Here is a 12,256-nt window from a genome sequence, read left to right as displayed (position 1 = left end):
AAAAAGAACCAAACTTTATTTAAAAAAAAAAAAATGAATATATTTTTGGATGTGCAGAAATGTCCTTCATCTCTTTCATAAAACCATCAAGACCTGAAGAAATCCTCAAAACCGTACCTGTGCTCTGATGTTTGTCAATTTCTTACAGGGGTTCAGTTCTTGCTATATCCATTTCCATAGGAGGACTGTCTGAAGCAATACTCATTCTGTGTTATCAGATCATGGTATGTTGTTTCAGAACGTTTAAAGTAACAACTGTGGAGTGAGTGTGCTTCTATGTGTCGAATGCCACACACTTTGTGCTTTTAAAAAAAAATGACAAACAGAGTGTGTTTACAGTAAATGACAGACTCTGTGCCATCAAGAAGAAATGTTACAAGATCGCCAACTCCAGAGAGGAAGCACTGAAACACCATAGCAACAGTGCATTTGCTAAGGAAGGATGGACAAAAGCAGTCTATATGCCTTTGTCAACTCAGCCTATACTATTGTGGTCTAGAGTTAAACAAAAACACCGTAACACTTCTGGCTGGGTGATATTTGCAATGGTATAAATAATTATCCTTAATTACACAATAAAAAATAAATATATCACTTATTTAAATATAAATAAGAAGTGGCTGTCCAAAAGGCTAGGACAGTCTGAAGGACATGTTTGCAGCTGAGCTGGAGAGACACCAGTTCGGCCTTTCGCCACCAGATGAAACACAGGCTCCAACGTCAATTTGTGAAAGAGTGTACTCTCTAGTACAGCCAACTGAGCTGAGGAGATTACGTTGTTCACATATTCCACGGCGTAACATTGTGGAACAACCAATCCCTGCCTCAACACTTTACCAATGGTTTACATTAGCTTGGAACTTCAGACAGCAAATTCACTAATGGTCCATATCTACAGCACCTCATGCTTGTACTGTAAATTTGTCAATAGCTTATATTTGCTTTTTTTTTTTGTCTGAAGCAAAAGCTTGTGACCATTGGGAAATCTCTGTAACTTATTAGGTTTATTACATTTTTGTATGTGTGTTGTTTTTGTATTTTTTTTTTAACTTAAGTGAGTAAACCACAAGTAAAAACCAAAAAAATATCTGTAGTGTACAGAGCTGAACTCATGTAGTTTTGACTGAGAAATGGACAGCCAGACAGTCAGGCGTAGTTAATACTTCAATAAGGCAGCTACACGTTTCAATTACTGTAATGCCAATGGCATAGCTGTTTTCAAAACAGCATCCAGACTTTGGACCAACCTGTACGTCTAGAACATATATATGCACCAAAGGCCAGTGCATTGCATACAGCCAGGGCACACACATACACACACATACATACACACACACACTGTTTAAGAAGAGAAAATATGTCCCTCCTGGAACGCAGTGCATTGCCCTGTCAGGGTGCAGTGTTGGCTTTAGAGCTGCTGAAGTCGCTACAATGAGTAGGGATATCACTCTCCAACTGGTATGAAAACCAATTTCTCTAAGAAACATAACTTCACACCCTGGCCAAATAAGAGAGAGGAGAACACAATTACTCGCCCTTCTTCTGAGGGAAACTCTTCACAGGTCCTCATTCACTTAATTGTTTCGCCCTTTTCCGTGTTTGTTCTGACATATTTTAGCTTTTTGTACTTTTTCTTGGATGTGTGAGGGATCTCTCGCTGAGGTGTCACTCGTATCTGTAGTAGCCTTTCCTCACAGCCTTGGAGGCTATGTGTTCAGCAGTGTATCTCTGGTCCAACTCCAGAAGGGCCTTGAGCAGGTCGTTAATACTAGCCCGCAGGCCCTCTCTCTGCATCCACACTTTCAACAACTCGTACACCTTGTCGCCGCTGTGATTAGTGTCCGCCGTCTTTATGTCGTTGTCGCTTACGCCGATGCTGCGGAAGAACTTGTTGTGAAACCGCACGTCCAGGTCTGATTCAAACAGGTCAAAGCTCTTTACCAGAGAGGTCTTCTCACCTGTAGGGATAAGAGAGGAGGATTTTAGCCACATTGCTATAAATCTGATTACAGACCAACAGGAACTCTGCTGTTTTTACTAATACTTTACAATCAGTGACTTGCTTTGTGAGAAGCTGACAACTGGAATTTCACGCTGACTTAGCCACACATTCCTCGTCAGTTTTAGACTAAACTGTACAATCGAATATAGTAACAACAAAAATGCTGCTATCCATTTTAATAGAGCAAAAATAAACAAATAGATCTTAATGAAGGCCAGGTAGTCAGTGCTGTCTACGCAAGTAAACACAACTTGAGCCCTGTCCCCCTGAGCATGTAGCTGACTGACACAAAATCAATTCCTCACACAACTCTGGGCCCCACTGACAGCTCCATTACTTATAATTAAATGCTTTAGGGGCTTTGTGTGTGCAAGTGAGTGTGTGTGTTTAGAAAAACAAATAGCAATGCTACAACCTTATTGATAAATGTTTCATAAGAGAGAAAATTTGGCTCTCAGTAATCGGCCCCCCATTTTATCAAACAATAAAGGATTTTTTTTTTAAGTGAAACAGGAAAAAACACAAATAAAAATCCACATGCTTTAAAGAATCTGCATCCAGATGCAAAGAATACCCTCTTATTCTTCATCATTTAAATATAAGTATACCGTATTAACAATCTAGGGCCTCTCCACAATGAACCAAACTGAACTAAATATTTGACTTGTCACACAATAAAACACACACACCCTAGAATGATGTACTGATGGATCTTTACAAAATCCTTTGAAAGAATAAGGTGTTAAAAACAAACAAACAAACAAACCACAACAATTTCTTACCAAGCAAAGGCACCAACTTTCTAGGTCGCCCATCCTCCTGAGAAAAAAGGAAAAGTAAGTGTCATAGCATTAATGTAAAAAAAAACACTCATGCCCAGAAAATTTCCACTTACACCAAACACATTATCAAATTAGCCACTGCAAAATTATTTTGTGTCACAGAAATGTTTATGTCACATCACATTTCATGCCGTCAGATGAGAGTCTGGGAGTTTACATCAATTACCACATCAAGTTAGCATAAATAATTCTGAGTAATTGAATAAGTGTGAATAACAGATGGAATAACAGAATGAAGTTGTTTACTTCAGGTCACATATGTTTTAGCTTTACTGTGATAGTTAGTGTTCGGCTCCAGTTTGGCTGAATTTCACCCCCATGTCGGTTTTTGAGGGGATCAGACTAAATACTTACCATGATCCAGGATTCCGTTTCTCCCTGTCCAGTGAAGTCGAGTCTCTTGCCAGGTGGGGTGTGGCGAGGAGAGTCCCCTGTGTAGGTCACAGTTGGCAAAGCTGATAGGCTAGTCTGGGAAGAGCTGGTGGTGTTTGGCAGGCTGTCACCCAATCCTCTGTCCTCGTCTTCCAGGGCTGAGCCTTTGGTGCTCACCCCCTGGGTCTCCTGCAGGAGAGGCCGGGACTCTGGCCGGGGTTCCTCTGCCTCCTCCAGCCCGGCATTTTGGCTGTTCTCCTTCTCCTCAACGGATGGAAGGTTCTCCTGAAAAATACACATCAGTGAGAATCATTGACTACATATCTAAAGCCTTACTTATAATAGCAATAAAAAACACTATCAATAAAAAGCAATAAAAAAAACAAAACATTAGCAATAAAAAACATTATCTCATCTAAAGAACTTTATCTGAGCATTGCTTTCGAGAGTGAGGCAAAATCAGGTATGTCAGTGAGGCAATTTCACATATGTCTCAATGATAAAGCTGTGAATCATGTTGTTTATAACATTTTGTGTGACTGGTATCTTAGTAAGACAGGAATGAATCAGTGAGCAGACATAAACACTTACAATGGTGATCTTCACCTCCCCTTTCGAGGTCCCTGGACTCGCTAAAACAGAGATATCATTTTACATTTTGACTAATGACCAAGCCACAGTTCAACATTTTAGTTGTACCAAAAAAGAAGAAAAAAAGAAGAAAGTTCTGAGTCAAACAGAAACAAACATGCATAGAGAAAACCTTTGACGGTTCAATAACACAGTTCTATAAATAAATTCCGTAAGAGTGACTACATACCATTGTTATACACAACATTGTCTCTGTGAGGTCTCACATGCACATATAACCATTTCTGTGCCACACATGAAGTATATGAATGTCACAGAAACTGGAAATGTGACAGGATTTTAAATAAAGTGTACTTCTCACACATTTAGGCCTACCTCACAAGGGGGAAACTATGCTGTATATCTAACGCTTGTTTGAATTAGTGGCCATCACAAGCGAACCGCTCTATGGGTCTTACCTGGCTTGTCACACGGACGCTTCTTATACAACCACCATAACAACAAAATCAGCACGATGAACAGGATAATGGTCCCAAATGTAGCAGCTATTTTAAAGAAGAGAAAAGGGAAAGAAATAAGAAATGGATCACTACATCTGTGACGTAAATCTTCAGGTCGTGCGATGCATTCATGTAGGGAACGCGTTTGTCTTTGATTTTGTCTTTGACAGTTTTACACCGCGTAGAATCACGATGACTTGGTATTTGAGTAGGCGTGTATGTGTTTCTGGTGTGTTCACTGGGAGAACGTGTACCTATGGTCACAGTTTTTTGATTGTTGGGAGCTGGGGAGAGATGAGGGATCTCTGTAGGGTTCTCAGGAGAGGGAGGACGTTTCACACACTTTGTGTTGGAGGTGGCGGTGCATTTCTTCACCTCCTCCTCATCCGCTTTACACCTGTCAAGGAGAACAATAGGAAGGGCTCTAAATGAGCAGGAATCAATGACACACAATAGGATCTGAAGGTCTTTTGTCAAGGACAATGCAACTCATCTTTCGGGTGTCCCAGCGTAGTTTGATAATGTTTTTTGGGTGTAGGACTAAAGCACTGAAAGACTTAACCTGACTCAAATCTTAACACACAGGGAGTGGTTTAAGACACAAAGACAAGGGTAAACCTGGACTAAAAAAAAAACTGTATTCAGATCAGAGAGTCTGATGTCACCTGAGGCATTTTTTGCAGACTTCACAGGGCTGGTCAGGAACACAGAAGGTTCCAGGCTTGCACTCACACTGAGTGTTCCTCGTACTTGTACACTTCTGTGTCATGACCTGATCTGTATGTTAAAAAAAAAAAGAAAAAAGAGAGAGATTGTGTTATTAAAGGTATTCACATGCAAATGAAGTCCTACTGGATGCTTGTGATTTTAAGCTTTTTTAAATTTGCTTGCTTGTGTAGGTGTTGATGTGTTTGTGTTTTTTTTTTATTGATGCCAAATGAGAACCTAATGCTGTGCACCTTTAGTGATTCAGCAAACATTTGGCGACGGCTCAGACATTTTAGCCTTCGTACAGAAATCTTTTGCGTGAACACACAGAGAGCCAACAAATAACACCAGCGAAAACACGTAAGCTCCAAACACCAAAGAACGCTCAGACACACACACACAAAAAACACAATTAAATGGAGACACACACACAGTCACAGGGGTACACACCTTCACCCCACCCACACACAAACTGCCATAAAAAAAAAAAAAAAAAGAACACAAGAGAACCACACCCAGGCCATGTAACACTAGGAGATCAGGTTTCCATCAATGAAGGGACCAGAACAAGAAATTCTAAACTCTGCCCTATTCAGGCTTTTGGGAGAATCTGAATGCTTGGGTGTCCCTATGACTTCTATGGGAGAGTTATTGTCTCCACTGGCAAGCTATGTTCTGTTTATGGGAATATGTTTAGTTTACATCTGGGTAAAGCTGGAGAGTCAGCCAGTGTTTGGGTGAATCAATGAGCTTCATATACAAACTGTGAATGTCTCTTCTCTATAATAATAAACACACAGGAAATGGATGACTTTAATTTCAGACTTTTTTTTGAGGGGTGTTAAGAGGGAAACCAAATGCCATCACAGACGTATGGGGCCATAATGGCTTCCATCCCGATGATTTAGAAATAACACAGTCATAAGATCAAATCACAGAATGCGAGACTAGAAATTTTATGGAGTCTTTCATGTCTGTGGCAAGAAACCCACAACAGACGTGCACATGGCTGGTGGAAAAAGAACACTACCACACATGAACTGACCTTTCTGGGCCAAAAAAGAAACAGAAATGAGAGAGATAACCTTGGCATACAGATGTAAGGGACCTTGGTGTTTTTTTGCGTTTGAAAACGACTTTTACCTTGCTGACACTGAGTGCACTGCAGACACTGGCGCATGCCTGTAGGATGCTCAGCGTAGGTTCCACTTTCACACGGAGAACATGTTCCCATCTCCTGGTCCGCTGTGCACGGCTTACTCACGTAGGTTCCTGCCAAAGAAAGCCACAAACAAGCAAACTCAGAAAGACAAACTGTCTCAGCAGCGTAGATCAAGAGACATTCAATTTGCTGTTTGTCATTAAGGGAAGTACAGATGTATCAGGGAATTTAGACTGGTATACTGTAATCACATACCGCTTAGTCGTCCAAATAAACAAATCATTACCACTCGCTCCTGTGCTTTGATGGTGAATAAGTAATGTTAGCTATCCATTTGCAACACCAAAAGATCTGTGAATTTAGTATACTTAAAGGATCTGAGGCACTATTGTGTTATTATGAGCTAACTCCAGTCCTTTTAGTAAAATGCACGGTGATCTAATCATAAGTCGTAAGCTGTTAGCTCTGGCGTGAGTCTCTGGATTCTCCGCTGAGCTGGAGGGAGTTAACGCAGATTTCGTGCATTCTTTAGAGTGCAACATATTTATGGTATTATAAATACAGGCCTGTGTCTGTTACCTTAAGGTCCTTACACTCTGCCTAGTTTGTACTGTTGTCTTGGATGTTTCATCATTTAAAAAACAACAGGCAAAATTATTTCAAAAGTGATAGCTCTAAGCCTGCCAAAACCCTGACGGGTTTAATGACATCTAAGTTTGACATATTAGGAGTAATGGGGGCCCTTAAAAAAAAAAAGTGAAGATAATGGATATTAATGCCTTTTGTGGAGACTCTGTAAAGCGTCAACGTATTTCTCTGGAAGTTTGGAAATGCTTTGACTGATGGAATGCAACCAAGGGAGAGTAAACTCCTGAATGTTTACAGCCTAGACAATTATCAGAAATAGTCAGCACGTTCTTATCATTTAATTGGATCCAGGATATGACTGTTTCGGAGGGAACTTACCGGCCTCACAGTTGCGGCAGCAGAACCCGTTGTGTGGATATTCCTGGTTTTCTAAACAGGATCGCTGCCGTGCCGTGCGATTATAAATTGCTTCGTCGGACCATGGGTAACCATTGGGCAGTTCTGCTGTTCCTTTACCCGTTAGATGCAGGATAAGTACTATACACAGAACCTGCAGAACAGAAGAGAGAAACAGAAGAGAGAGCTTTTTGAGCATTTCACGTTTAAGCATGTACGCACCCTTTACACTGACTTTCTTTAAGAGCGGCACTCCTACTGAACATTTAGAAGAGCCCAAGACTTTTAAACGCTCTTTACGTAACCGAAGTGCACCCGGCTGCCGAAGAGAGCGTTCTTACATATTTTTGCCTTTCGTTTTACACCGACAAAAACCCACACGCAATCTCTTTTGATGTCTCACACGTACGTACAAATGCCCGCACACTTTGCAAAATGCCCACACACTCGATTCCTTTCTCCTTCTGAAGTGTGTGCTCACACACAGACACAGACACACACACACACATACACATACAAATACCATCTCCTCTTTCTCTGAAAGACAAATGTACAGTGAGACAGTCGGTCCTCTCATAGCTGATCTTGTGTGAGCAATCTAGACTTTAATTTGAACCATCTGATGTGAACATCTGCAGAGGAAGGCAAATTAGAGAAGAGAGTCTCTAATCCCAGGCTAGATAATAAAAATCAAAACATCCCTACGTTCACAGAGCTGGACACACCGTAACCACGGTGACACACATTCCCTCTCATTCTCTCTCACACACACACAAAAAGCATGAGGCCCTAGCTCTTGAAAAGCCAGACAACTGTCTCTTTGATATACACAACTGGGCATATATGGTGGTGTTGAATGGTAGGAGAAAAAAAGTATACATATTTTATGGCTTTATGGACAACATATACACACACACACACACACACAAAAATCACCACCATCATTTTCTTACCTCTTCACCAAAATCATACACCACACAGAGCAGTACAGAAATGGTTCATAACTAATATCTGCTGTGTGATATTTTGTTATGGATCCACACAATAATAGGTTTGTATGGTGAATATAATCTGGCCAACAGTAGAACAAAGATGATGTAAATTGATGCTCTGTGCTTTCTTCTTAATCCCCTGATGTATTTCCAAAAGAACATTCAGCAAAAAGAGAGAGAGAGAGTGAGACAGAGAGAGAGAGAGAGAGAGAGAGAGAGAGAGAGAGTGAGTGAGAGTGAGAGAGGCAGAGACTTAGAGAGAGAGAGAACAGCAGGCAGGTTTGTGGAGAGGTGTATAAAAGAAGAGAGGGACTATAACGCAGACGAGCACTTTACTCGGTCCCTCAGGCACCTCTCTTTATTCAGGGCCTTTTCAGACGCTCACAATGAGAAGGCCTCATTTACCGCCAAACAACACGCTTTAGAGTCGCCACTTCAAATGACCCACAATCTCTCAGCCCGCTGCTTTGACTGGCCAGACATCCTATACCACCACTATACACCTCTGGAGAAACACTAACCTCCTGATGCTACTGCCGGCCTAGATTTCCCCTTAAACAAAGGCACAAAGCTTACAGAGACTGGACAAGAGTCAACTGAAGAAGCACTATTCAATATATTCATTATGCCGTCTTACTGATTAGATCTAAGAGCAACGGTACAGCACTCAAACAGCGCGACGAGAATGGTAGTTACGGCAGAGCCGACGCCACTGAATCTGTCATACTGAATCAGTTTAAATGTATACAGGTGAATGGTGAAGACAGGCTGTGGAACAGAATAGAGAGGAGGACCACAGAGCTGTGAATTACAAAAGTAGTCGTGTAACAGTGGTACATAAGTACGGAGAGTGAACAGAAAATCGGGCGGATTTAAGAAGAACTGGAAAGGTATTTGTGAGAGGAACATCCTGCACGAGACTGTGTGTGTGTGAGACAGTGGGGAAGTGGGTGAGAGAAAGACTGGAGCTGAGTTTTTTTTTTTTTTAATGGAGTACACAAAGCTGTTAGGATGATGAGTGTGCTCGTGTGTGTGTGTGTGTGTGTGTGTATCCAAACCTGTGAGTGTAAGCACTGGCATGAGACATTGAAGGTGTGAGTCTCTGAAATTGCATAAGTGAGTATGTGTGAGACTACACAACTGTGTGGGTGTTCGTGGCTGTGTGAGAGTGCGTCTGTAAATCTGTAAGTCTTTGTAGTCAGAGACAGAGTGTATGAGTGAAAGTCTAAGTGTGTCTGTGAGAGAGAGAGAGAGAGAGAAAGAGACAGACAAACAGACAGACAGACAGGGAAGAGTGAGACATAGTTTGGCTCCTGAGGAACTCTCTGGAAGTGGGCCATGCCTTGTTGTTCTAAGGGAGTTTCCTGGACTGAGGAGCGCTGTCGAGCCACACTCTCTCTGCTCACGTCAGAGTTTCCACAGGCGCTCACATACACATGTACACACACACACACACACACACACACACGCACGCACACAATCACGCCATTTAGAGACAGCCAGAAAAAGAGAGAGAGGGGAGGGAGAAAGCACGACAGAGAGCGACAGTAGTGGAGAAGTCAAGGAAGGAGAAGTCAAGGGCAAAGACAGACATTAAATACGAAAACAGACTAAGAGCAGAGGAAGAGAAAGTAGACACAAAGCACAGAAAAAAGGAGTGAAAACATACTTCAAAAAAGAAAGAAAGAAAGAGAGAAAGAAAGAAGCTAGAGGGAGACAGAGAACGAGCAGAAGGAAAGAGCAGGAGAGGAAATGCTTAAGAGCGGAATAAGGAGGGGAGGGAAGGTCAAAACAGATTCTTCACTCTGTCTTCACACACTGAAGCTATTCAGCTTGGTGTAACAGTAAAAATCCCACTAATGAGCTATAGTAAAATGCTCCTTCTTTCTCTCCTCATACACACGCACACACACGCACACACCCCACACACACACACACACAGACACACAGACACACACACACACACACAGAGTGAGAGAAGACTTTCTCCAGATGACTCTCAGCGTATTGTACTGAACACTGCAGAAATATGTCGTGTAAGCCAGGCTAAAGCAGGACAGCCTGAAAATGAGTAGCTGCATTAATGGCAGACAGCTGCTGAACTGCTCAGCAGTACATGCAATGCCTCAGATGTGCCATATGGTGCAAAGTTCGCCGATCTGCGTCACTGACGTCAACTGGTGACTTCAGACGACTTCCTCAAAATCTTCAGTCATAACAGCTTTAAGAATAACAGAAACAGAAAAGCCATCACTTGAAAAAAAAAAAAAAAACGGACAGTCTAAACAACAGGGGTTTGTACAGATATCATATTAAAAAAAAACAAAAAAACCCCAAAACAAAACAAAACAGAAAAGAAACGCAGCTTTGCGGTAAAATGCCTTGGAAAAACTGTCGCCTCGGTGATAGCTCTGATCCAGGGACAGGTGGCCTCTTTTCCCCAGAGCTACGAAACGAGGGGAGGCGTTTGAGCGTTTGCATCACTTCCTGTCTTTGGCGCATTCCTGGGCCTGTGATTCACCGGATTCCATTCACTGTCTTACCCCAGCAGAGCTAAACAACCTGTTCCCTCCCAGCCCTGCTGTACACTGCGTTGGAGAACACATACGAAAAGCCACCGATTAACGTGCCTAAGCCTACACGTTACGCTGAAGAAAAGGAGCACATGCAGGGGGGGAATTGTCAACTATGAGATAAGGTCTTTTTATAACCTAAGGAAAAAAGTATCGAGTCATGAGTGTCTGTTTTGTGTGTTGGTCTTCAATAGGATTTAAAAGCCATTAAAGAGAGATGGTTCCTTCAAGAGCATTAAAAACCTGTAAAGTCTGTGAGTATTTGAGAGAAGCGATTCAGCTATAAGGTTTAGCAGAGCAACAAAATCATGAGATAAGAGCTCTACCCATACTTTTGTTATTTCTTACTTTTCCATGTTGACTATCACGATGTTAGATAACCTCAATAAGCCTCTGCTGCACATGTCAATCAAAGATTGGTTATCATTCTGTGAAAAAACATCTGTTACAGCGATGTAAAAAAAAAAAAAAAAAACAGCGGGTGTGAGACACTGTGAAAGAATTTCTGCAGAACTCTTTCATAGACACACACACACACAAACAGACACGCAGACACAGACACTGACACAGACACACACATCTTTGGCCAGTCTGTGGTGGAATTTTTCCTCAAAGAGCTGGTCAGGGTGTAGACCAACGTGGTAACCTTAACCTCTGTGATGAGAGATCTCCAAGCCATAATCACTCAACATTATGGCTACACACCACTACACTACACATCATGGAAGGAGCAAGGGCTCCGCTCAGCTCCGACGAATGAGTAGCAGACAGGCATGGGACAACACTACACGCAACGGACAACCGCTTTTCAAAAATCCCTTCAGTTTGATAAACACATAAACCCCCTTCCATAAAATACCTTACAAATGAGCCAAAACCTGAGAACTACATACAGACCACTCTTTCTCCACGTAGTTGAGAGACAATACGGCAAGCATTGATTGCATTGCAAAACTGTCGATTCGTCCTGAAAAACAAATAAAAAAATTCTCACAAATACAAAAAAAAAAAAAAAAGCCGTTTTTGCATTGCTCTGCGTGATACGTGTATGTACGAACATTCCATCTGCTGTTTCAGCTTAGAAACAGCTTGGTCTTCATTGAGCTCACAGCTCACCAGAGTAATTGGATGTCACACCTGAGCGAGTGAAGAAATGGCTGTTTAACAGAGGCCAGAGAAGTAAGCATGATGATTCAATTTTCATTTAAAACAAAAGAAAAAACAAAACCCCCTGCTTGTCCGTTGTGCTGTATTTAAAAGTATAGGCCAGATGAACGTACTGTCTAAACGGTGCAGAAACTTACACCACACGTGGGATAATAGAAGGTTCAAGCACCACACTAGTCGACTATGACCAAGAATTCACGGAGATGCAACTTCTCTGTGTTCCTCAGGTGGGCGTGTGGGTCAAACAAGGTCTCTCTCTCCCTCTCTTGTTCGGCAGAGATCACTTGCAGTCAGTAGCCTGTGGAGTTGTGAGCAGAGTGAACTGAACGCCACTCTCCTCCAACAGCCCTTTAGATCATCTGA

The 12,256-nt window shown here is 41.9% G+C and overlaps 1 protein-coding gene across 1 annotated transcript in view; it reads right to left on the bottom strand.

The window, feature by feature from the left end:
• Positions 1–12,256, bottom strand: part of tnfrsfa (tumor necrosis factor receptor superfamily, member a) — a 19,883-nt gene continuing 7,627 nt past the window's right edge. Inside the window, exons 2-10 of the mRNA XM_030768495.1 lie at positions 7,144–7,315; positions 6,159–6,287; positions 4,973–5,084; positions 4,562–4,704; positions 4,266–4,352; positions 3,808–3,848; positions 3,199–3,501; positions 2,785–2,821; positions 1–1,958 (exon numbers count right to left, since the gene is read on the bottom strand). Coding sequence (XP_030624355.1) covers positions 1,666–1,958; positions 2,785–2,821; positions 3,199–3,501; positions 3,808–3,848; positions 4,266–4,352; positions 4,562–4,704; positions 4,973–5,084; positions 6,159–6,287; positions 7,144–7,315 — 1,317 coding nt within the window. The 3' untranslated portion in view covers positions 1–1,665. The remainder of the gene's footprint in view (positions 1,959–2,784; positions 2,822–3,198; positions 3,502–3,807; positions 3,849–4,265; positions 4,353–4,561; positions 4,705–4,972; positions 5,085–6,158; positions 6,288–7,143; positions 7,316–12,256) is intronic.

This window comes from Chanos chanos, chromosome 3, assembly GCF_902362185.1.
Source record: "Chanos chanos chromosome 3, fChaCha1.1, whole genome shotgun sequence".
NCBI classification, from domain to species: Eukaryota; Metazoa; Chordata; class Actinopteri; order Gonorynchiformes; family Chanidae; genus Chanos; species Chanos chanos.
Note: the sequence above shows the minus strand (reverse complement) of the source record. Positions and strands in the feature narration are given on the sequence as shown.